Source organism: Taurulus bubalis (genome assembly GCF_910589615.1).
Source record: "Taurulus bubalis genome assembly, chromosome: 7".
Taxonomy (NCBI): domain Eukaryota; kingdom Metazoa; phylum Chordata; class Actinopteri; order Perciformes; family Cottidae; genus Taurulus; species Taurulus bubalis.
Window position 1 is genome coordinate 14,337,665 of NC_136595.1, and position 22,925 is coordinate 14,360,589.

The window sequence follows — 22,925 nt, forward strand, 5'->3', positions numbered from 1 at the left end:
TTTACATGCTTTAGTTTAGAGGGGCAATCTTGGAGATTTTCATTTAAATAATGTCTAACCCTAACCCTAACCCTATAGTCACATGGAAAATCACAATATTTATCTACCTGCTTTATAATGAAACAAATCTCAAAAATCTCACTTTTTACAATACAGGACCTATACCATTTAGCCCAGTAGATACTTAGAATGTAGTCTGAAGTATTGTAAACTTTTACAGAGCTTATTTTCTGCGGCTATCCAAAATCCAATGTAGAAATCCCGCCGGTTTATTGTTGAGCAAACCAGTGCGATGCTAGCTTTTGGGCTGGCCTTCAAAAACAAATCAAAAGAATTTACTTAGCTTACAAAATTTACTGTCAAATACTTGAATGTGAAAAATAGGACCATGCAGAAATGTGGCTGCCAGCTTGGGCTTGTTAGACACTGTGACAGGCACTAATCACACTGACAATAATTGCGGTACAGACGATTTGTGGTACACTAACAAATTGTGCTAACTTCCGGACTGGTATCATTAACTCGAAGATGACAGGGGCTTAGAATATGTTTGGCCTGGACTCATTATTTAAAAATATGGCCTACCAACCAAGGTAGTTGTTAGTACCTGGCATTTCCCTGCTGTCCTCCTGAGTGTGTGTTTTGGTTTGGCATTCCTTTAAAGAGACAACACTGCACACGGTACATTGACTGTGATGTAATACACCTTTTATTAGCCAGTGTTAATAGATCCTAGACAGATGCGCCACCACCTACGTTGTGTAGTACTCTCAATCACTAAGATGATCTTGCAACTCTTTCAGTATAATGCCTCAAATGTTCACTGAAAAAAAAACAGAAAACACCTCACGTATAGTCTAATGCATTTTGTTTGTCTTCCCACAGAGCTGGGTGGACAGGACAGGGAAGGGGAGAGCTTTAACCCTGGTCTCCCCAGCCGACCCTGAGTGAACCAGCCAGTCATGGATGACCGCTCCTCACTTGGAAAAGTCAGCAGCTCTACCGAGTCCGTTGCCACCGTCACCAGTGAAGAGTTTGTTCTCGTACAGACTAGTGCTGCAGGGTCACCGCAAGGCTCTGAAGGCAAACCAAGACTCAAGGTCAGAACCAGACATTGACAGACAGACTTTTACACTTGACAATACAAAATGTAATGTCCATTCCCCCAAAGAACGCACATGAAGCCACTTCAAGGCTGCTGGTCAGATGTTCTGTTGCAAAAGGTAAAACGCAGCTAAAAGCCCCTTTTCCCCCACATCCACCTGGATAGCCTGTCGCGTGAATTACATTTGTTGGACAATATTGTGTTTCAGAATGAACTGAAACAAATTATATTATTAGTCAAAGACTATGTTATGCCACTGATAACTTTATAATATAATGGCATAAAATGCAAGAACACATTTGCAATTAACTTTTATTTGTCAAGAACATTTAGACATTGGAGTAGGAATTACATTTTTTTTTTTATCCTTTTGCCAAAGCGCTGACTCATTCCAGGAAGCTCCACTCTGTCTTCATCTAGCTTTCTGTTTCTTTTTTTCTCACCCTGTTTTATCTGTCCTTGTTTTTCCTTCGCCTTCACCCCCAATTTTCTCTCTCCCTCAGATGTCTTGGAATGGGAGTGAGCAGCTGGAGAAAGCTATGGGGGAGGTGTTGGATGATGACGATGAGGTGAAGGTGGAGAAGAGTAATGTGGAAAAGATGGAGAAGGACAAGGACCCAGAGAGCGGAGTCCCGGAGCCCCGATCTCCAGTTATAGGTCAATTTGTAGTCATTGTGTCTAATTGTAGTTACAATCTGCCAGTCAATGAATAACAACAAATAGAATATTTGATGGATCCGTTCAGTCAAAACTTAAAGTGAAACAAAAGGTATTTTAATTTTTCTGCACGCTGTTATCACTTCAAGTTATTGTGAGGTATCTGAACTCTCTGACATTGGCTTGACTGTTCTGTAAATCAGCAACGACATGTTGGCACTGACCCCTGGACAAACATTAGTGCAAAAACAACATACTAACAGTGGTCAGCAATATACTGCTCAGCGGCAGGTGCAAGACTTTAGCACTACCAAGGCTACAGTTTACATGCTATAATCCCTCTGGAAAACTTTAGGGTTGCTTTAAATCCAAAAGATTCAAGTACTCTGTTACATCAAATGTGCTTGTCTGTCTGGAGAGTGATGTAAACTCACCTTTTTATTTTGAGACCGGCAGCTTCAGCTTTTCAAATGCTTCATTAAGTGATAGCGTGTGTCACAGAGGGAGGAAGCACCGGCCTGTCTCTCGCCAGACCTACAGTGCATTTAGCATTGTTCTCAACAACTAAGTTTGTAGCACAACAAATCAAGATGTGTCAAAACCTTTTCATAGCACTGTCATTATCTTTTAAACATGCTGTATACAGTCTAAAAGCAGGAGAAACTGTTAATTTATTAATTGAATATGTGCCTTACGTACATAATTTGTTACCAACTCTATCTGTATGTACACCTAGTTCAACCCCTTCTTTACGTATTTACTTGCAGTTACTTACTTATTCACAGTGGTGCTAGTGTTTTGTGTTTTACTACTACTGAGTGAACTAAGAGGAAGTGGTTAGTGCAATCATGTTAAATAATAGCTAGTCAGCAGTGGAAGTGCTGTTGCTGCTCTCATTGTTCTGCTTCCTGTTTTCAATGTGTGAAAGTAGCAGGTCAAACTTCCTGTGTAGTTCTCGTTCACCTTCTGCTTATCGTTACCTCTTCTCTGTTGTCTTTTTGTAGTTTTCTCTTGTCTGTTTCCCTCTTCTCTTAAATACACCGGTCTGCTGTAGAGCTGTAAGGCCACAGAATGTGAAAACATGTTATCAGGATACCTTGATGGAATGCCAGATTCATGCTTTACAGGGTTGTTGAAAGCTGATAATACAATTGTTATATTATCTTGGTTAAAATGTTCCCAGACAGCAGAGAAAAAGGCATCTGTTTATCTTAGAATACGGACAGAACACCCCCAGAACGTGTTTTTAACTTTTCAGGAAAGTTAACACTATCACAACCTCTCTGCCGTCTGTCCACAGAAACATGTCCAGCACCATCCAGTCCCACAGTGCTGGAGGAGGACAGTGTCCAGTTCAACAAGCTGTCCTACCTTGGCTGCACCTGGGTCAAAGCGCCTCGCAACGAGGCCGAGGCACAGAGGGCCATGGTCACCCTACGGGCCGAAAGCGCCATCCCCATCCCCATCACCCTGCACGTCCCCTGTGGACCAGACGGATCCGTCAGGTCAGCCACCCACTCAGACAGACACTGAGTATATTGAGACCTTGATCGATTAAAATGGCCTGTGATAAAGGGACAGTATAATATACTGTATGCCATGTAATCAGTGTGCGAAATACCAACTATGTCCGAGATCGACCAAGAAGAGATTATCATAAATGGTTGCCTGTTAGCTAGCAGAAGAAGTAAAGTTACAAATGAAGTGGATATTACATGAGGTGAGAGAAACCTTTTGGCCTTCGTGAGTCATGAAGGGTAACATGAAATGTTCAGATACACTAGATAAGAAATGAGACATGGCTTTTTTTGACCACTCTGAAAATATTGACATTTCCGCTCTGCTAAACAAGAGTGACATGGAGGCCGCAGATACCTTTTTGACTGACTGTAAACTTGGTTGAATTAAAAGTTTAATTCCATTTATTGAGGGAGACTATTACAATACAGAGCCTTTTTTAAGCCCAAAGTACTATGACATATCTGATGCATCCTTGGGGACCCCATTTTAAGAATCACAGATGTAAAAAATATAATTTGTTAATTGATTAATGGGGGTGGGGTATACATTTCAATTTGGTATATCTTTAATTTTCCCTTACACCGACTTTAAGTCTGGACCAAAATGCCATTTTCACCTGTAAATAAAATTACTCCCCAGGATTGCGGACCAGGCCTCTGGGACAGAGATCGCCTCATTCCCTATCTACAAGGTGTTGTTCTGTGCTCGTGGGAAGGAGGGTTCGGTGGAAAGTGACTGTTTCTCCTTCACTGAGAGTTACCGGAGCTCTGAGGACTTCCAGATTCACGTCTTCTCCTGCCACATCAAAGAGGCTGTGAGTTACACACATGTACTCCTCATTATAAACTGTAGCTCAACATGGTCTCCACTCCGCTGTGGAGCACAATCCCACAACATTAGACACAAGTTGGCTTTAAAGGTGAGTTACTTTGTCAACATGGCCGTGTGAACCAGAATCGTGACATAAAATGTGAGACTTTTTGTCGCGCAGTTATGCAAATAGAAAAATCAATACAGTTTTGAACAGGAAACTGAAACAAGTATTTATACTTTATTTATACCACATACACCATATCACCTGCCTCTGGTTTCCTTTTAATAATGTAAAATGTCACATTAATAAGTAATTGACGTTGCTGCAGTTGTAATTTAAAATCAGCATCATTTACCAGAAGAGTGGAGTGTATAAGGTTATCCACCCACGAACAATAATGAATACAGTACACCTCCATAATCAATGTGTGTACTTGTCAATAGTGAATTTGTTCTTAAGTGGCAGAATTGTGAAGCTGCCACTGGACTCTAATAAACATACAGTAATACCCACTTCTGTCGTAACTTAAAGAACAGACATTTCAGTATGTGCTTTGTATGCTGACATGAAAATGGTAGAGATTTACTTGAGTCCAATAACTATTGAGACCAGCTGAGGGCACTGTTGTCCTCTATTGTGTTTTCTCAATAATGTCCAGTTCTATTTTACTCTTTAATTATCATGTTCTGCTCATTTATATTTGCATGTATTGATTCTATTTACTAATTTCCTTTCACAACATTTTACTTTATCCTTTCAGCTTTTTCTTAAAGGAAAGTCTATTCCACTTAGATTTTTTTTAAATTATTTATTTTGTCTTCCTAATCTTTCCTACTTCCTTTTCTTTCTACCTATAATGTTTCTGTTTGTCTTTTCCTTTTCCGTCCAGGTCAGTCGTATCCTTTACAGTTTCTCCACAGCATTTCGACGTTCTTCGCGGCCGACAGACATCAGGGACACGGCGCTGTCCAGTCTGCCTGATGGTGACCTCTACACCTTCACTGTCACGTTGGAAATAAAAGAGGATGACGGCAAGGGCAATTACAGGTACTTTGTCCACACAGACATGCAGATACACATTGCACCATGACACAGGTTTCTCTGAGTATAATTATTCTGTACATTTACAAAAGGTATATTCATATCACAATATTCATATTGCATTAAATGTGAAAATTGCATGAGAATTAATGATGATGGTGCTATATTATAGTTTGATCATCTGGTGCCGTTTTGCAATTTTTTTGCAAAACACTGTGATACATGTAACTCACACCAAACGCATATTGTGTGTTTCTTATCAGCTCTGGGCTGTTGATATCCCATATATGGTGATAGTTGGAAAGCTTTAATATGCTGTAGCAATACAATTTTATCTAACTGTTAATGTTCATCCGTGAAGAGTGTAACGCTTATCGGCATAGTAAGACAATATTTTCATTTTCACTTGCCATCATATATTGAGTATTTTAGTGATGGATTTTTATTTTCTGTTCTCCTCTGAAATAAAGTGGCCCAATAGTTGTTTTGAAGGCACAGCAGATACCCATAAAGTATAATACACTTGTCCGATTTTATCTCTAACTCGGCTGGTCATATTAAGGTAATGAAGATTTAGCAACAAAACAACTGACATTAAGACATAGAAAACAAAACATAAAACATTTCAAAATATACTTAAAATCACATTATAGAACACCACAGCACAATAATGCACAACATCTTAATTGACGTCCCTAAGGTTATGCATGATAACCCCCCCCTTCTTACCCTCTACAGTCCAGTGCCTAAGGACAGAGATAAATTCTACTTCAAGCTGCGACAGGGCGTTCAGAAGAAGGTCATGGTTTCAGTTCAGCAAATGTGCAACAAGGAGCTGGGCATCGAGAGGTGAGGATTACTGTGAAAAGAAATGATGTACAACAAGGTCCCAGTAACCTTCCATTGGGGGCTCTTTGTTGAGGTGTTTATTCCTCACCCATTTTCCAGGAGGGATTTAATGGGTCTTTCCCAGGTTATGTTGCACTTGGCTTTCCAAAAGTTAGGAAATGCCAGACATCAAATGTCTACACTTCTTTCTTTACTTCCACTAACGCTTTGCTTTTTGTGGTTGTTTTTCGTTAATGGTTGGCTTAATTTACTATACTTCAGAAAGACACTTGCCTTTTCATCTATTTGGTGCTGTAACCACCAGAGATTGAAAGGCAGCTGGCTCAGCAGGACAAATAAGCTTAACGAAAGGAGTTAATGATGTAGAGCTCAAAAACGCTGCTCTAAACATGCTGGGGATTCACACATCACACCAAATCTATAGTCTTGTCATAAACTTCATTCTGGTAAATTAAACAATGACTTTCCAGATTAAATAACCAGGTTGGCTTGTTTTCACAAGGACTGTGCACATACTCAGTGGTCAAATATTGTAGAGAGAAAGCAATAGGAACAACAAAAGAAAAAGTAAAATGAGTCAAACCACCCAAATGGAGCATAATAAAAAATAATGCCCCAACAGAGGAATACTAGTGTAGTTAAATCATTTCCTGCAATCTCTCATTTTTATGTGTTTACATGCTCGAGCAGCGTGGCAACACCAAAAAACTAGGTCATCCTCATAACTCCCCTCCTTTCTTCATTCCCTCACCTCCTATCGCTATCAGAGAGAGACGGACACCTGCCCTCTCCTTTTATTTTTAGCCTCTATGGAAACCCCTATTGTGCTCAGAACTGATTCTTTTCATGAGGGGCTTGGCCCATGTTTGACAACACTTTATTTCATTAATTTTCATTTTTGTAAACCGGTCATCATGGTTCATTTCTTTTAAATGCGGTACAGTATGGTTCTGCAATATGTGGTTTATGGATGCTGTACAGAAGTCTTTCTATCCATTCTTACATATCCTTTTGAGATATCACTTTGCAAGACCTGTGACCCATATCTTTAAAACTCATTATGAGCCCTCCTGGGTTAACTGTAAATTTATTCTTGTACAATGCATTTTTGAAACGGCATGATTCTCATTCTGACCACTTGATGGCACCTCTGATAACTAGTGATTATGTTGGATTGGTACGATGACCTGGAAACAATGTAAACCATGCTGCTTGAGTATAGTGCAACACCTTTGATATATTGTGTATTAAAAACAGAAGTTTGCCTGGTATATATTTTAGTAATTTGAAAATAACTTGTGTATTTTAACATTCTGTGTGTCGACGCTCCCTTTTCTGTTCGAGAGATGCAGCCGAGGAGAGCTGGGTCTTTTATCACCCTGAAGGAGCTGAATCTATCAAGGCTTGCTTCTTTTGAGGTTTTTGTCAGATCATTTAAATTTTGGCCAAGATAATATATTTATGATATACATATTGGTCTAATTTACCAATGTGCAATAATGGTGCTTGAAGCCCTTCATACTGTCAGCTTTAAACCTGAAAGATTATAAGACATTATTACAATATTAATGAGGGTGGTTTGGTCACTTGAGTTGTTTTACATATTCCGGTTTCCTTTCCCTCCCAAGAACTACTTTGATTCACTCTGCTGGTGACTGCAGACTGTAACATTGCAGTGGAATTAGTGAATATTGATTTGTCTTTGTACCTCCTGTGTCTTCCCTCTAGGTGCTTTGGGATGCTGCTGAGTCCAGGACAGAAAGTCTGCAACAGCGGCATGCATCTACTGGAGATGGTGAGCAGAACGCACCTCAGCTAATTTAACCAGCTTTAAAACAACAAAAAATGTACACCTAAATTAGCATTTCCAGAGTAATAGTCTGCAGGTTAATAATATATCACCCACTGTAGTCGAAGGAATCCTTTATCCTTAAAATTACCATTTCTATATAAATTACTCTGCGTGGGTTACCTTGAATTCTTGAAGAAAACTTTGTTTTCACACATGCAATACAGGAACAAACAAAAAATGTGTAAATCCTTGATGAATAGAAATAAATGGGGTAAACCAGCAGCAAACTATATGAAGACATCTGTTTACAAATTCTCGCACAACTCTTCCAGTATAGTCCAAGTCTCGTTTACACATTTGTATGCTAAGTATTTCCCAAACAAACGCATCTTAACCCAAATTCTTACTATTAAAAACCCTTCAGTAGCTACCGTCTCATGCTTCAAAGTTTAAGTATTAAGTATTCCTTTAACTTGCAATTTTCTTTGTTTCAGTTTATATTTGTGAAACTGATATTGGGTGCTTTTACAAAAACCTAGTACATAATCCATACATTAATACTTACACAGGAGTCGATGGGGAAGAGCTCTGATGGGAAGGCCTATGTGATCACTGGAAAATGGAACCCAAACATGGCCGCCTTCCAACTGCTGAATGAAGACACACCCAAAGGTGAGGAGTGTTATTGTCGCCCCAAATTATGTTACACAGATTACAATTAAATGTATATCCAGCTGTGAAATATAAAACATTGCAGTCATGTGTCACTGAGCAAGGCTAGCAACTGTTTTACTTCAAAATAACCTTCAATTCTTAAAAAGTAACTTTCAACAATGCATAAAGGCAACTGGAACCCACCAGTTCTTGTTTACTGCTTTTTCACAAACAAATATGGTAGGAATTATTTCCATACATTATCGTCACATTATCGTCCGTTCTAACATGCAGCCTTGTACCTGGCCTTGTGACCATTACTTGTCAAAGTCTGGCACGTTTTTGCACATTGAAGCGTGAATTGTGTCAGGCAGCAGAGCTAACAGAGCGGTGGACACTCACTCAAGTGAGAAATAGAAATAAAAGCAGCATTTTGAGGAAATTATTCTCATGCAATTCACTTCGCATTTCTGTCTGGCTTATAGCTATGCAGGTCTTTGAGCATAATGCATTTTCCTCTTTTTATTGTCTCTTTGTTTTGCAAGATGAGGCTCCTAATAACACAACTTGATAACATAGGCCTGCAGGATTATTCTATTGCATACACAAACAATATATATTATATAATGATAATATACTCTGTTGATGAAATATGAAATATATTTATACGGGTTGAGCTCGGATCCCATAGAGTGATTCCAGGCAGAGAGCTTTCCTCACCAAATACATTACCACTAACAATTTAGAGCACTTGGCAAACTGCTTACTCAAAGGCTGCTAGAGTTTGACTTGAAGGTGGGTGGCAAGTCTGTCAAAGCACTCTACCTCATGTGAGTCTGACTAACTTTAACACACACACACAGCGAGAGAGAGAGCGAGAGAGACAAAAAGAAGGGAATTTGAAGGCAATCATGTAGCATAGAAAGTTACTTGTTTTTTTTTATACATTATCATGCATTTCAGTGTGATGTGGAACTCGTGTTAATTTTCAAAGCTTGCTTCCCTCAGGAGTTGAGTAGTTTCCTGCTGAGTTAAAGGATTAATGATTAACTCGCAAAAAAAAATTCAACTAACTTGAGTTCTTTGTCCAAGCTAGTTTTGTTCATTCTTTCTTTTCACAATCTGTACATAAATTAGGACACATTATATAAAATAACTAGACTTTCTTTTTCTGGTTATCAGAAAATAATGGTTGCTTACAAATAACTGCATCTTGATATGACATGCAGCTACTTGTAACCAACACCTCGAGAACTCCAAACCATCAAAAGACATGTTTTTATTATCGGCAAACCGTAAACTATCTCAGCATCAGCACCACGAGGATCTGAATCATCAAACCAGTCCTTTCCCCAAAAAAACAAGTGCTGGATATTACCATATCTGCAATATACTGTATATTAAGATGCTGGTAGATTATTTCTGTCCCTCCTCAGGTTGATTGTCTTTTTTAACATAATCACAAAGTGATCAGACCTGACTGTATGAACCAAAACATCTCTACTATGAAAACAAGTTCACGTTCCAGGGCTCTGCTTGCAAAATACACGTTTTCACCTACAGTAACAAATACATTTATAGACTTCAGTTGTGAAGTTGATGACATTAATGTTATGTCGTTATCCACTAGAGGGTGTGGCATCCTCACAGGATGCATGGTGTGTATTTTCTGCCTCACAGTAGAGGCCAGTCAGATGAAAAGTGAAATCTCCTCGCCTTAAAGTTGCATTGGATGGATTTGGTTTGCTATTGTAAATCTGAGTATTATATAGAATTGAAAAAAAATACTTGAAACTATGTTATTTAACATGATGGACAGAAGGTAAATGTGCTTCATTGACTGGAATCAAGTAAAAAGCAAAGGGAAAAAAAAGAGTTTCTCTTTCTACCTCCACAGTAACCTTGCTTTGCTTCTTTTCTGGTTTGTTCCAGATAAGCAGGTCTACATGACGGTAGCGGTGGACCTGGTAGTCACTGAGGTGGTGGAGCCAGTTCGCTTTCTGCTGGAGACTCTGGTCAGGGTGTATCCATCAAACGAACGCTTCTGGTACTTCAGCCGCAAGACCTTCAGTGAGACCTTCTATCTCAAACTCAGACAGGTATCTCTACTAACTATGACAACCATCTCAGAACCTGCACTCTTTTTCATATTTTACATTTTATTTATTTATTTTGCACAATTCAAATAATAAAACAAAAAATCATAACAGAAAACGAATATCACAGTGCAGGAAGAGACAAAAAGGCAACTGGGCTTATTTGAAGCCTCCACCTATATAATATTTAAAATGTTACAAAATGACAAACATAAATTGAAATATACATGTAGTTAGGATCTTGCTGGTTTCGCTAATACAAGGCTGGTTTTTCGACAGTTTCTGATTGGTTGGTTGTAGGATTGGGCAATTTGCCTATTTATGCTATATGATTTTTTTATATTTGCCATCCGGTTTATCCTATGGTAGCTTCCCCTTTCCCATTCTGGGTGGAGTAAGACCATTGCAAAACACTGAGCAGCACTGCTTTATGGTCATATTGGATTTTAATCGTTTTCTCTGATGAGATATTTCATTTTTGATTGTTCAATTTATCTTCCAGAAAACATCTTATCTCACAATATGACTAATGTATATTGATATAAAAATGTACGCATATTCTGATAGTGGATATTATTGCCCCCTACCTAATAGTTTGTTTGTTTGTTTTTAAGAATTTCGGTTGCTCAAACAAGAAAGCTTTAAACTTGCAAATGCTTTTGCCAGCATTTCATCTGATTTGTTGAGAGTAGAATCATTGTTGACAATGGGATTAATATCTTGTGGTAAGGATTTACCGGAGTAAAATGTATGGAAATAACCCCTTTGATATTGTTTGTCAATGTATGAAGCAGTGCCAATCCAATCTATAATCATTATATTCTTATTGTAATAAAAGTAGTCAAACATGAACTAAATGTAATAACTTAAATAAATGATCAGACGGAGTCCGAGTAGAGACCTCTGGCACAGAAAGGTGTCGGCCATATTGCTTTCACAGGGTTATTTAAGTCTAGTCAAGGTTATTGACGTAGTCCAACATCACATATGTCTCAGAGGGCTTTACAGCTATAGCTTTACTTCACAACTCGGCCTAAGCTCTCCACAAAGACAAATGTGCAGGGAAATGTGGCGCGAGTGGATGTGCAGCTTTGAGGAGGTGTGGAGTGGAGGACGAGGTCAGAGCGGGCATTTGGAGGCATGGCGGTGTGTCAGTGACCAGTCAAATGCTGTCCGGAGGGCTGCAACACAGCTATAGATATGTGCTCAAAGATGCAAATGTCTCATCATCAGATTTCCATTCCTCTCTTTCCATCTGTGTATCTTCCACAGTCTGCCTGCCTCTCATTGTCAAGCTGGTGCATTGATGCGCAACATGTTATTCCCTAAACTCTGTGCTAAACTCCAACCCAGTTATCACGTTTATCTTGTGAGCCGATGTCTGGCAGCCGAATAATAGTCGCCACAATCCTCTGATGTGATGAATTTTTGTTGATGGCAACAAATGCTCAATATCCTAGAAGCTCTTGTTAATGTATAATGGCAAATATCACACACCCTGAACTGTTTGCCCTTTTGAGTTTCCTCCCAACTGATTAAAAAGTGCTGAGAGACAGTGAAGAAAGCCCATTTCCTCACCTCCCACCAACACAAGGACACCAAGCCTGTGCAGTTGCTGCAGGTGCTTAAAAAATACAGTTAAGCTGTAAGCCACCTCTTTCTTGTTAAAAAGCAGATCTCCTTTAGTAGGCCGTGGGGAGCTGGCAAAGCAGTGGAGTGTGGGGAAGCTTTGGATTGTAGGGAGCTAATAAGAGGCTCTGTCTCATTATTGGCATGTGGGTAATTAACAGCGGCGGTCTGATTGCCTCTCTAGTTATCTCCTCAGTGAATGGAAGAATGTTGGACTGGTGCTGTGGTTAAGAGCTAATTAAAAGATAATATTGTGTGGAGGTTTTTGTGGAAGATGGTAATCAGAGGTGATACACACACAAAATATGTAGTCCTATTATGTTATTGTATATATATTCAGTCCTTATTTTTCCAAAAACTGTCAGTTAGTACCAGGGAGTCATTATATCTGCCAACTTCTCAGAATGTTTTCTGTGTCTGCTTAACTGGAAAATGTATTAGGTGTCTGCTCTACAGGGAAGAAGGCTCTAGGCTTCATCACATGGGTCAAGTCCAAGTTAATGCCTAGAATGAGTCCAGACAGGACAGGGCTGAGACTAAGTCGACACTAGGACTGAAGAAAATGTTGAGCACATGTCTAAAAAGCCACTATAAAGATTTGGGAGTTTTTAAAAGATCAGCAGATATGTAAACCTACAACATCTGCAGGAGCTACACACATGTTTCAGATGATGGAAAATAAGAAAAAAGATCAAACAAAAACATGAGTTACCAGTTTGTATGCTTTTAAGATGATCAACTAAAATATTGAGCCAGCATTTAGGTTTGAGTGGAAGAGCGTTGCCCTTATTTAATATGACAATAGCTGAACAATTGCTTTGCAATAGATATATGCTTGGTAAAGTTACAAATACTTATTAACTGTCCTGTTAATTTGTGACCATGCTATTCTATGGGTTGAAATGATTACCATTGTGTCTGGTAATCAATTCAATTCAACCTATAGAATAACATTTAGCAGAGAGAGCTGTGCTTTCTTAATCTGTGAACAAACTATTTTGGACAATCACTTTTGATCTTATTAGACATCCACAATAGATGATAATGTGTTTCAACAGTAGGACCTCTCTGGTCCAATTACCTGTCACAATTTGATCAGTGTTAATAATTCACTCTCTCGGGTTAACAATTCACCCCGAGCATGCGTGTTACCTAAACCTCCTCAGATTGTCTCCTAAAATAAGCCAGGCTTGATATTCTCTCCCAATTTGTGCTCTCATCACTGACTCGAGTTAGTCATTAGACGCCATGCGAGTGGGCAGATCAATGCTGCTCATTGATCCATTCTACCAGGTGGATGAGAGGAAACAACACTACAGTAATTGAATAGACCAGAAATAAACATCAGTAGCTTATGACACCCAAGGTCAAGGCTGCTGGTGTCTTTCTACTCGTGTACATTTCTTCAGTCTATTATGATGGATTTAAGTAGTTAAAAGCTATTTTTTTAAGCAATTTTTTACACGCTACACCTCAAAGCAAACTTATTGTGCCGATCATTGATAAACTTCAGCAAGTTTCAAGTTCAGTTGACGATGTGTTTGCTAAAATCTTCGTGATGGTACCTGTTGAGTTCAAATTACGACAGTACCCGCCCAGCAGAAACGGAGCAGTAGTCTTAGATCTCTCTTCCTGTAGAATACAACTCAAGTATTCATTCGGGTTTTATTCCTTCTGTACCACCTCAAGAGTTAAAACAATTCATTCATTGTTTATTTAATTTATTTCAGGCTATGGTTTCAACTCAAGTTTCACACAGAGTGCTTTTCATGACTGAAAAAGACCGTAATAAAAATATCTTGAAACACACAAAGTCTCCTAAGTCAACAACCTTTTGCCCATATTTGATTTATCATCATTTTACATACAATTTCTATATTCATTCTGGATATGTTTTTGTATCTTTTAGCTTGTTGAAGCTTGTTGGCTTGCCTGTCCGTAGTTTTATATGACTTTCCTTGTTCACTTCTTCCTTATACATGCTTCCTTATACATGGCTATTTTTCTTTTGTTGGTGTCATCTGATGAGACAGTGAGCTCTGGCCTGGCCACCTGCTTGATCGATTGAGACAGTCAATGTGAGGTCTCAGAGTGGTCACGCTGATTCCCTTGTTGCGATTGTCCCTCACTGCCAATCTCACACTGACACAAGCATACCTGCAGGTGTTCTCTCCGACTGCTGTCCGTCCTGGAGACATGATAACCGATGGTATGCTACTTCGAGGAACTCTGTGCTAGCTCACGACTCTGTTGCTTCTTTGGCTGCCATGTCCTTAACGCTTCAAGTGAACATTTTCACACTGGATGATCCTCCTCCTCCTCCTCATAGCTTTCGTGTGCTTGACGGGATTAGTCATCTGCATATGTAAAAGTGTTTAAAGCTCATCACCGAGCCTCTCAAGCCTCTGTAGCATCTGATTGTCTTCCAGCACTGATGTACCCTAGTTGCTTGAGTCTATTTGTTTTTGAATTACTGTACCTTGTTGACAGCTTACATGCAGTATGTGTACAGTATAATTAAAGAGAATGACTTTGCAGAAAACAGGCATCTCTCTCATCAATGATTTTCTAAAGCTCTTCTAAAATCAAAGAACTATTTCCACTTGAAGATAAGATTGTGATTGTGTGTGTGTGTGTGTGTGTGTGTGTGTGTGTGTGTGTGTGTGTGTGTGTGTGTGTGTGTGTGTGTGTGTGTGTGTGTGTGTGCGCAGCAGACACCAGAGAGGATGGGTCAGAGCGATGCTGTTTATGAGGTGGTGAGTCTTCAGAGGGAGGCAGAGAGAAGCAATGAAGGACAACTGGCCTCGCCCACTGAGGAAGAGGAGGCTGATGAAGGTATGGATGTCTCTTTTTTTTTTTTTTCTCTGGCTTTCTCCTCGGTTGCTTGGTTTCTACCCCTCTTACTCTTCGTTGAGTTAATAATATACAATATATAACAGCTATGCCACTGACATAATCACTAATCATGCAAATTCTCTAAATCTTTGAAAAGACAGTGAGGCTTTCACTGTCTGTACATCATTAATAAGATGCCAGAATACCAAAATACTTTGTCAGAATGTCTACCCAAATGTATGTGTGTGTGTGTGTGTGTGTATATACACACACCATATATAATGTGTATTATACAACCTCACATTGTGTGTCGCTGTACAAATCCCTCACGGTCTTTAATATCAGAGAAAAATGAGACACTTCTGTGAACCTTCACAGGCACAACAAAGAAAATAATTGCCTTGCCACAAATAGCTTGGCAGAGGGAGCGTTTACTTTACATTCCACATATCCAGCATTTTCTTTTCTTGGTGGCATGAACGCCTTTTCTAAATGAGATTTTATGTCAAGATATTCAGTCTAGCATAGAGGTTCACCAACATACACATTATGTGTTTTTCTTATTTGTTGTGAGAAGCACATGTGTGCTATTCATTGACTGACATGAATCAACAGTAAAGTAGGCAAATACACATTGGCAAATGCACGTTTGTGTGTGTTAGAACGTGTTTATGTGGGGTTTGTGTAAGTGAGTGTGGCTCAGCATGTGATAACCGCAAGGGGGTGTGTGTGTGTGTGTGTGTGTGTGTGTGTGTGTGCGCGCATATGTGTGTTTTACAACCAATGTTGTGTGCATGTGTGTTACACAGAAAACTGCTATGACTGCTGGCAGAATCTCAGGGGTTTTGATAGCTATTTGTGTGATTATGCACGCTTGTGTGTGAAGCGTGATTGGTTTTGTGTGGCGCATGTCCCAATCCTGTTAGGGCTCGTTGGCTTGTAGCACTACAGCACTGCAGTGTCAAACTTCAATCAAACAACCCCTACACTACCTTTTTTGGGTGAAAGGAACAGCCTTCCTCAGTCAAGCAGTCCAATGATCTTCCGAACCAGTCAAATACTGCCAGTTGTTTGAAATGTGATAAATAACAATGTAAAAATGTCCTTGCTCAAATGTAGCTTTTGACCACTACATTAATCCAAACGGACCATTTGGCATCAACTAGGTCAATTAGAATCATCATAAAACCATCTGGCTTGTGATATCAATTCCCTGCAAATGTCTTGATTCAAGAAACTGAATGTAATGCATTTAAACAGGTGACGAGCCACAGCAGAGTGGATATTTTCCCCTCAATATTATGGCAGAGGGCTGGAGACAAAACTGCAATATCATTAAAAGCACCAACACTGGCTGTTAGACCTCAGTGGTTTTTAAACATGACCCAGTTTCAGCCCACTAATATAAACAGGACTGGCATTTCCACCTCACCACTGGCTCGGCTACGCAGGTGTTGCAGATTTAGTCCTGGTCACAACTGCGCTCCATGATTTCTGTTGGGATAAAGGTGCACATTTATGTGTTCATTAGCATGTGTGTGTCTGTGGCGTACTTTTCAGGGAATTTTCTCCATCCAAGTTTCACATTGTGTAGAATAATCATACTTAATAGCTAAAAGTATTCAAGTGGAGATCATTTCAATATCTGAAATATTTTGATTATCAAAATATGCATGAAAAAGACATCTACAACAAAAAGAAATCTACAACATTTCTGGTTATTTTTTGTTTGTGCCAGATAAAAAAAATAGCCGTGGTGGATGTTACGCAGGTTAATAAATCACACCTACATTGGAAACTTAACATTTTAACAGGATACAAAAGCCTGCAGTGTTATGGTAGAGGGATTCAAGCACTCTATTGGAACATTAACCTCAGCCCACGTGAATGTGAAAAAAAAAATATTAACTTTAAAAAATGCCCTTTTTCAAAAGGAAATGTAAAAAAAATTGTAGGAATGTTTCCAAAAATTGTGATACAGAAACACGGGAAAATCTAACATTGGAGGTTGTGGTTTGTCTAAAGTCTTCCTCTAGGACAGCGGTTCCCAAACTTTTTAGGCCACGCATCCCCTTCTACATCCCGACCGGGTTCACGCACTCCCAATCCCCCACACCTTAAAAAAAAAAACGCAACAGAGCCTATTTATAGCCGCCAGACCAACCGTCGGACCAATGCGAGAACTGTTTGCTCGCGCATGGCGTTTGTTACTAGATTTAGTCCGCTGTATAAATTTCAGTTACACAAGGCGTCACTTTTAAAGAGCAATAAGGATGGCGAGGACAAACGCACAGGCTCAGAGGCAGATTGCATTTCACATTTATTTACTTAAACACAGTAAGCCACGTAAAGAACAAAGAGTGGCACATGCATAGGCTCAGACACAGATATAAATAAAAAAAGGAGGCTCCAGGGGTGCGCGCACCACACTTTGGGAATCCCTGGTGTAGACCCAACACATGAATGAGACTGCAATTGTTTTTGGCTGTTTTGTAACTCTTCCAATTTTGATCTAACAAATGTAAGGGGCTTCTGACTTGCACTGGAATACTTGGTGTTAAGGTGGCGGCGCAAATAAGAGGCTTCAGACAGCTGTTAGCCAGAACCTCACTGCACAACACGCACTGTGGCTTCGGGCAATCTGCATTGCCAATCCAAGTGAAGCCCAGACCCAGATAATTGTCATCATATTTCCTCTTTTTTTTCCCCAGTCTGATGCTCACTCTCGTCTCCTCTTTCTCCGACTCCCAGTCGATTTCTTCTCCCGGTCTCTCCCCAACGCACCTCTCCGTTTCTCTCGCCTCCGGTTCCTCCCTCTTTCTCTGTCCCTCTCCTCTTTTATTACTGATAGCTTCAGATGTCCCACCTGACAGCTTCCCCGATTTCAGCCAGTTTAACATATTTTCATGGATGTTGCTGAATGAATGAAATGACGTTAGGTGCACAAGCTAGGCTAGCTAGTGTGTACGTAAAAGACAGTCTGGCGGCCGGACCGGAAATGCATCTATTTATTAAATTGTACGTTTTTAATTTTAAATTTAATTCTTACAAAGGGAATTTTTATAATAAAAAAATCCTACTTCATTTTTTTTTAATTATGTTTAATATTAATTTTTACACCATTAGACCACCATTACATTTTTCCTCTCGCGCACCCCCTAGAGGCAGCTCGCGCACTCCCAGGGGTGCGCGCAGCACACTTTGGGAATCCCTGCTCTAGGACACAAAAAGCTGAAATTATTATCTGTTTTTTGTCTTTCGTGGGAAAGATTACAATCGGCATTCATTACAAGAACAAATTACTCAGCCGTAGTCACAGGTGTTCATTGGCTCCAGCTCTGATTGACACCTGGGTGGACACACTAAATATGTCTGTTAGCTGTGTAAATATCTATTGTTAACAAAATGATGTATAAATACATCCAGACAATGTTCACAACACTTCCAAACAAGATGGTGGGAGAGGCAAACGCATCATGCTCACTCTTACCTGGGAGACAGGAAGTTTAGTACTTTGCTATGACTACTATGACCGACTCTTAAAGATCTCAGCCACAAAAAAAGGGTATTATTGCATTATTATCTTCTTCGCCACTGTCAACACTCCTCTACGTTATTTTTTTATTTTGAAGCACTAAAAGGTTTTAACAGAGTGGGATGCAAAAATCGTCGCCCAAAGTCACTAGTCAACCACCAAGCTGATGGATTTCAACTGGCTCTGTGGGAGCTTTTCAGAGGGCTTTTTCTATAACGCTCCCCTCCTCCCCCGGTGCTGAAAATTGGAGGCGCTCAGGGCTGTGGAGCTGGAGGTCAGCATCATTGTGTACAGAAATGAATACACTCCTAGTGTAGATGCCACCGCTGTGAGCGTACACGCATTCAATTCACGTGGAGGTTTTTTCTTCTTCTTGGAAGCTGCAATGTGGAAAATAACCCTCAAGCTGACATCTCTTCTTTTTCTTTTCTTTTCACAGCAGGCTTTGTGATTGTTGCGCATTGTGTTTTTTGTTGTTGCCCTGCATATATCATTTTTTTTTTATTTGCATATATACACAACTTCATAAAATAAATGAAATAATAAATGAGAAGTCAAGAAGTCACAGGCTTATGCAACCGACCCCCCTCAATATAAGGAAAAAAAAAACATTAAAAAAAAACAAGACCAACTAAGCATAAGAAATACGACATATCGATACATGCATGAAGCGTGTTTGATTCAGTACCAAAATGTCAAATAAGAAGCTAAGTAAAAAAACTAAAACAGAGTGCAAGACAAAGTAAAGGACATCATTTTCAAATTAAAGGATAAAAATAAACAGACTAAAATATTGCAGGCAGAACATCGTGGCACTAATAGGGAATTGATGCTACCTTTTAATGTAGACAAAACCAATCCGCTAGTGGCTTCAACATCAGAGAGATCCTACTTAATAGTAATCCTAGAGTGAATGCACAGCCCTTTTCTAGATTAAAAGGTAGCAGTAATAGTCCTCGTCTTCACAGTTTCTTTCATCACCTGGTAAGTTGGCAGTGGCATTGGACTCGCGCTTCCTTGCCACGTGGCCTCAGCCAATCTGAGGACAGAGGCAGCAGCTTTGTGCGGGGCCTGAACCATTTGAAAGAGCTCATCAAGCATTTATGAAGACCTGAAAAGCTCCTGCTGAGGCTGTAAGGTATAGGAGCAGCAGTGCATTGAGCACAGCAGCTGCATGTTCCAGCAGAAAATGTCTTAACTCATTATTTAATGCCAAGGCCTTAGTAAAGGCTTCAGTGGGAGTGAATGATGGCGTTAAAACCTTTTGAGGGCTGCTGCCGCTGTTTGGCTTTATTGTTGAGATATCAGTGAAACGTAATGCCATAACCGGAGAAGTTCATTGACACCATTGGGTTTTTTTCACATCTCGGCTTATTTTTATTATGTGCTGGAACAACTGTGTGAATCGGTGTGTGTTCCAGTAGATATGTGTGGGTATAAGTTCATCTCTGCTGCAGCAGAGTAAGCCAGACGGTAAATTAGTGCTTCTGCATCTAAACACAAGTGGATCGCTGTGCTGATTGCCTCTTGTCTGCCTCACGGACCACCAGACAGAAGAACAGCAATAATGGAAAGTGTAGGCACTGCTGCTCCTTCCTCCATTTTACTGTGTGGCATCAATATTAACAGGTTTTAAAATGAGCGATACAGTTCAGGGGTTAATATGTTAATATGCTCTCTGATGTGTCCTGTTGTCTACATTCATAGATACAGTGTTAAAGGTCATGTTTTGATGTGTACTGAGGTTACAGATACCAGGAATTACCTATCTGTGCTGTAAATGTATTTTAATATCTGAGTGTATTTGTGTTTCCCGCAGATAGCGACAGCGAAATCTCTAGTGGGACGGGAGACGTTTCCAAAGACTGTCCTGAGAAAATCCTGGAGTCCTGGGGAGGAATCCTCACCAGATGGTAAATCTTCAAAACAGACGGGACAATGAGAAATTTGAAAAATGTGTGCTCAGAATGTAGTTTTTTGAAGCTGGACAGGGAGGTTGAAACTGGGTTATGGAGGAGGGACAGTGAGATAAAGATAGAGAACATTTAGGATACAGCTGCCCTCTGTCCTGCCCTCTGTCCTGTCCTGCTGTCCGCCCGCGTCAAGTGCAGCTTTATCTGGAATGAACGATTAAACCAGGTCTCTGTGAAGATGTGGGCTCAACAGTCACAGACCTCCCGCTGCTTTCTTTCATCTTATTTCCTGCAACAGAATCCCAGACAGCCAGGAGTAGAATGGGTAGTGGAGTAGCGTTAGGTCCTAGCTGGGTTAGCTTAGCTTCCATTTCAGCTCTCCTCTCCGTTAGGTGGTGTTCGGTCCAACAGGTCTGGCTGGTTGGTCGGCCGTGGGCGGTGATCGGCTCAATTTCTGCTGCACTTAATCCCCATGCTTCCTTTTCAAATGTCGAGGAATGTAGTCTGTCATATGCCATTAGTGAAAAACAAGAAATAATAAAAAAAAGTACCGAAAATCATAGGCGCTACATGCGTCGCCATCACCATGTCGGAGTAAGTTAACTGCTGTAACACATACTGTCATTATTCTAACTCTGTGCTTTTTACAACAACCATCGTTGATACATACAGCTTTAGGTGTGGCATGATTAAGTGAATGAAATATGTTTCTGGCTTTTCATTTGATTTCACAGCCTGTTGTCTTGTCGTTGCATCAGCACAATGAAGTGAAGTAGTTTTTCACGAAATCGCTTTCATATGGCCTCAATAAATGCATTATGATGAGTTTCGAGCATCATTAGAAAGAGCTGACGGTGTGTTTAAAAAAAAAAAAAAAAAAAGAAGCAAGATATTTCCTCATGTGGGAGAACTCTCACAGCACTGCGGTGATTACACTTCTCTATTACACAACAGTATTGTATTTGGTTCTGTAGTCAATGTAGCAGTTACAGTAATATACAGTAATCAAAATGATGTGGTGAGATGGGTGGTGCTGTGATTAAAACTGTAGTTAATAATGCAATCAAACTGTATTTAACAGACCAATGCACTCAATACTGAAGTTAATACTGTAATTCTCGGGTGTTTGAGTGAAGCAGTGAACCCAGAGCTGCTTTCGTGAACATGAAGCAGAACCACAGCAGGAGTATGTAGATGTACTTGGCAGCTTCCATTGTAAATGTGTGTACCCGTATGAATAATTAAGTGGATGTTCTGTCAGCCCTACCTGGCCTGAGAAGTGTGGGGATAAACAAATGCAAATGCATTCGGGCATAATACTGAAAAACTATTTTGTTATTAAAACAAAGTAGTTTTAAAGTTCGTGCAACAGGAATACTTCAGTGTAACAGGTGTATAACTCTGCACTTGATTGATCTTCAAACTGCCAGAGCCCCAAAAAAAAAGAATGATCAAATCTGTCAAGTTGCACTTCACATTAATATTTAAAGTGGCTGAATTGAATTAAGTGAGATTATGAAATAATGGATTACCTCTGCGTGTTGTGTATCAGGCATGGGAACCTGTCCACTCGACCAAAGGGTTTGCCCTCGCTGGTTCGCAGCGGCATTCCCGAACCACTCAGAGCCGAAGTCTGGCAGCTGCTGGCTGGTTGCCACGACAACAGCGACCTGCTTGAGCACTACCGCATCCTCATCACTAAGGTACGCACACGTACACGCACCAAGAAGGGACAATTGCTTACAAGTCAAATTTTTTGGGGGGGTGAAAGTATGCTAGATAATACAAAAAACTTTCAGGATATTTGTAGACTGTTCAAACGCATAACTTAAATTTCCAGACTTTTTATAAAAACTGAAACTTGTCTGAAGGCTGACGCACCAACAGGCTGTTGTCGGTTTTCACTAGATTTCACGCCTCAACATAAAAGAAATACAAAAAAAGGCCTCTGAACAAAAGTCTGGAATTTCTTTTATTTAACAGGTTGTGTAGTTGTTGCTTCTGCTTTTGTGCTGTATTCATGACACTGTGTAAACTTAAAATATGGAAAACTGTGTTCACATACGTACTCTGTTTACATTCAATTAGATGAACTTGTTTGCTTTTTGAGAATCTTTAGCATACAGACAGCGGTGGCATTTAAATGCACGTGGTGCTGACTCGGGACTATACGGCTCAGGTTGGCCCTTTAGCCTCCCAGAGAGCTTGCAAGAATTAAAATACAATTTTAGAACCTCTAGTATTTAACTGTTTGGTGTTTTTCAGGCTTTGTTCACATATAACCTTACGTGGTGCAGTTGGTCAAACTTGTTTGATCGGTTGAGTTTAAGGTGTGCATCAAACTCTGGCGCATCGACACCGCCTGAAAATTGGTTTTGGATCTGCTGAAGTTCGCTTTCATTGTACAATTAGTTTGTTTCCCATGATCAGGACCAGTGGGTCACAAAGACTCATTGTTACCTCTAAGTCCTGGTCCAGTTTATG

General features: G+C 40.0%; 1 protein-coding gene across 3 annotated transcripts in view; it reads left to right on the forward strand.

Annotated features, from left to right (window-relative positions):
- Window positions 1-962: 962 nt before the first annotated feature.
- rabgap1l (RAB GTPase activating protein 1-like) overlaps window positions 963-22,925 on the forward strand; it is a gene marked incomplete at its 5' end in the record, with an annotated part of 94,179 nt that continues 72,216 nt past the window's right edge. Inside the window, 12 exons of one of the 3 annotated variants that reach the window (XM_079221060.1) lie at window positions 963-1,100; window positions 1,609-1,762; window positions 3,063-3,267; window positions 3,923-4,097; window positions 4,987-5,144; window positions 5,877-5,987; window positions 7,716-7,782; window positions 8,349-8,451; window positions 10,366-10,532; window positions 14,870-14,993; window positions 20,348-20,441; window positions 21,994-22,144. In XM_079221060.1, the coding sequence (XP_079077186.1) occupies window positions 963-1,100; window positions 1,609-1,762; window positions 3,063-3,267; window positions 3,923-4,097; window positions 4,987-5,144; window positions 5,877-5,987; window positions 7,716-7,782; window positions 8,349-8,451; window positions 10,366-10,532; window positions 14,870-14,993; window positions 20,348-20,441; window positions 21,994-22,144 (1,647 nt within the window). Of the gene's footprint in view, window positions 1,101-1,608; window positions 1,763-3,025; window positions 3,268-3,922; window positions 4,098-4,986; window positions 5,145-5,876; window positions 5,988-7,715; window positions 7,783-8,348; window positions 8,452-10,365; window positions 10,533-14,869; window positions 14,994-20,347; window positions 20,442-21,993; window positions 22,145-22,925 lie in introns of all 3 variants that reach the window. The other 2 variants (XM_079221061.1, XM_079221059.1) reach the window with 2 other exon arrangements.